At 37.0% G+C, this 1,401-nt stretch overlaps 1 protein-coding gene across 1 annotated transcript; it reads right to left on the reverse strand.

Moving 5' to 3' along the window:
* Positions 1-489: 489 nt before the first annotated feature.
* On the reverse strand, positions 490-1,319 carry LOC124890786 (3-hydroxy-3-methylglutaryl-coenzyme A reductase 2-like; the record flags this gene model as incomplete). The annotated part of the gene is given in 2 exon segments (XM_047402588.1): positions 490-869; positions 1,088-1,319. Coding segments are annotated over 2 exon segments (516 nt in total), but the record flags the coding sequence as incomplete, so codon positions are not given.
* Positions 1,320-1,401: the final 82 nt, after the last annotated feature.

The raw sequence follows: 1,401 nt of genomic DNA on the forward strand, positions 1-1,401 counted from the left end.
TTAGTCTGAGACGGAAACTAATCTTGTTGAAAATTCTTAACATTAATAAGAAGCAAATAATATCACAATATATTTTTCATTTGGGAAGTCGTGTTCATTCTATAAATCATTTTTAAAATCAGGCAAAATAAAGTTGACATTGAGAATATTTTGGTGAATGGCTTGATCAATTGAGAGCCCGAATAACCTCAATTTATAATGAGAAATATACATATATAGATAATTGAATCTCCTAATAGATAAATATTTGTTATCCATGAGATAAATATAACAAGAGTCCTAATACACCCTCTCAATCTGGATTAGTAGAGATGACATTCAGATTGTCACGCACAAGATAAAATCGAGATGAAGGCAATCCTTTTTAAAAAAATCAACAAGTTATGAGCTAGTGGGCACATATTGAACAACAAGGTCACTATGAGCAACTTTGTCACACACATAGTGAAAATCAACATTAATGTGCTTTGAGCGATCATGGAACATTAGGTTACGTGTTGCTAGGTTTGTTTCAAGAAATAGGAGTCAAGGTGAAACAACTAATGAAGATTATGAGTGACAGTAAGTCTGGAATACATATTGCATCTAATCCAATCTTTTACGAAAAGACAGCTCCCCAGCCAAAACAGAATCGGCCACTATGGCTGCCAGGAGCCTTGAGTTTAATGCAAGGGATTCTCTACATGCACCCTTAACATCGACCAGATTGAGGCACGCGGGTTGAGAAGCAAGTTGAGTCCCACCAGCAACAGTGCCAACCTCAATGTATGGCATAGTGATGGATACATGAAGATCTTTCCCATCATTGATGGCCTCTATCATGGTAACACAATGATCTCTCTATATATTTTGTACTCATATCTTTGCTGCTGTGAACTGAATTCAAAGACGTGGAAAGTCAGTTGTATGCGAAGCAACGATTATTGGTGAAGTAGTGAAGAAAGTATTGAAAACCTCTATATCTGATCTTGTAGAGATGAACACCATCAAGAATCTTGCCGATTTTTCTATTGTCGGAGATCTTTGTGGGTTTAATGCCCATGCTTCCAATATCTTCTCTGCCATTTTCGTAGTCACCTGGCAGGACCCGACACAAAATTATACAAGAAAGTGGGAGAGGCGATATTGACAACGTAGGTATTAAACCCACCAAGAGCTCCAGCAATAGAAGAGTCGGTAAGATTCTTGATTGTGTTTGGCTCTACAAGGCCAAATACAGAAGTTTTCAATACTCTCTCCACTATTTCACCAGTAATCACTATTTCACATATAACAGACTTTCCACGCCTTTGAATCCAGTTCACAACAACAGAAAATATGGATACAAAATATAAAGAGTTATCGTTGTAGTACCATGATGGAGGCCATCAATGATGGGAAAAATCTTCATGTATCCATCAT

Source organism: Capsicum annuum, unplaced genomic scaffold, assembly GCF_002878395.1.
Source record: "Capsicum annuum cultivar UCD-10X-F1 unplaced genomic scaffold, UCD10Xv1.1 ctg24888, whole genome shotgun sequence".
Taxonomy (NCBI): domain Eukaryota; kingdom Viridiplantae; phylum Streptophyta; class Magnoliopsida; order Solanales; family Solanaceae; genus Capsicum; species Capsicum annuum.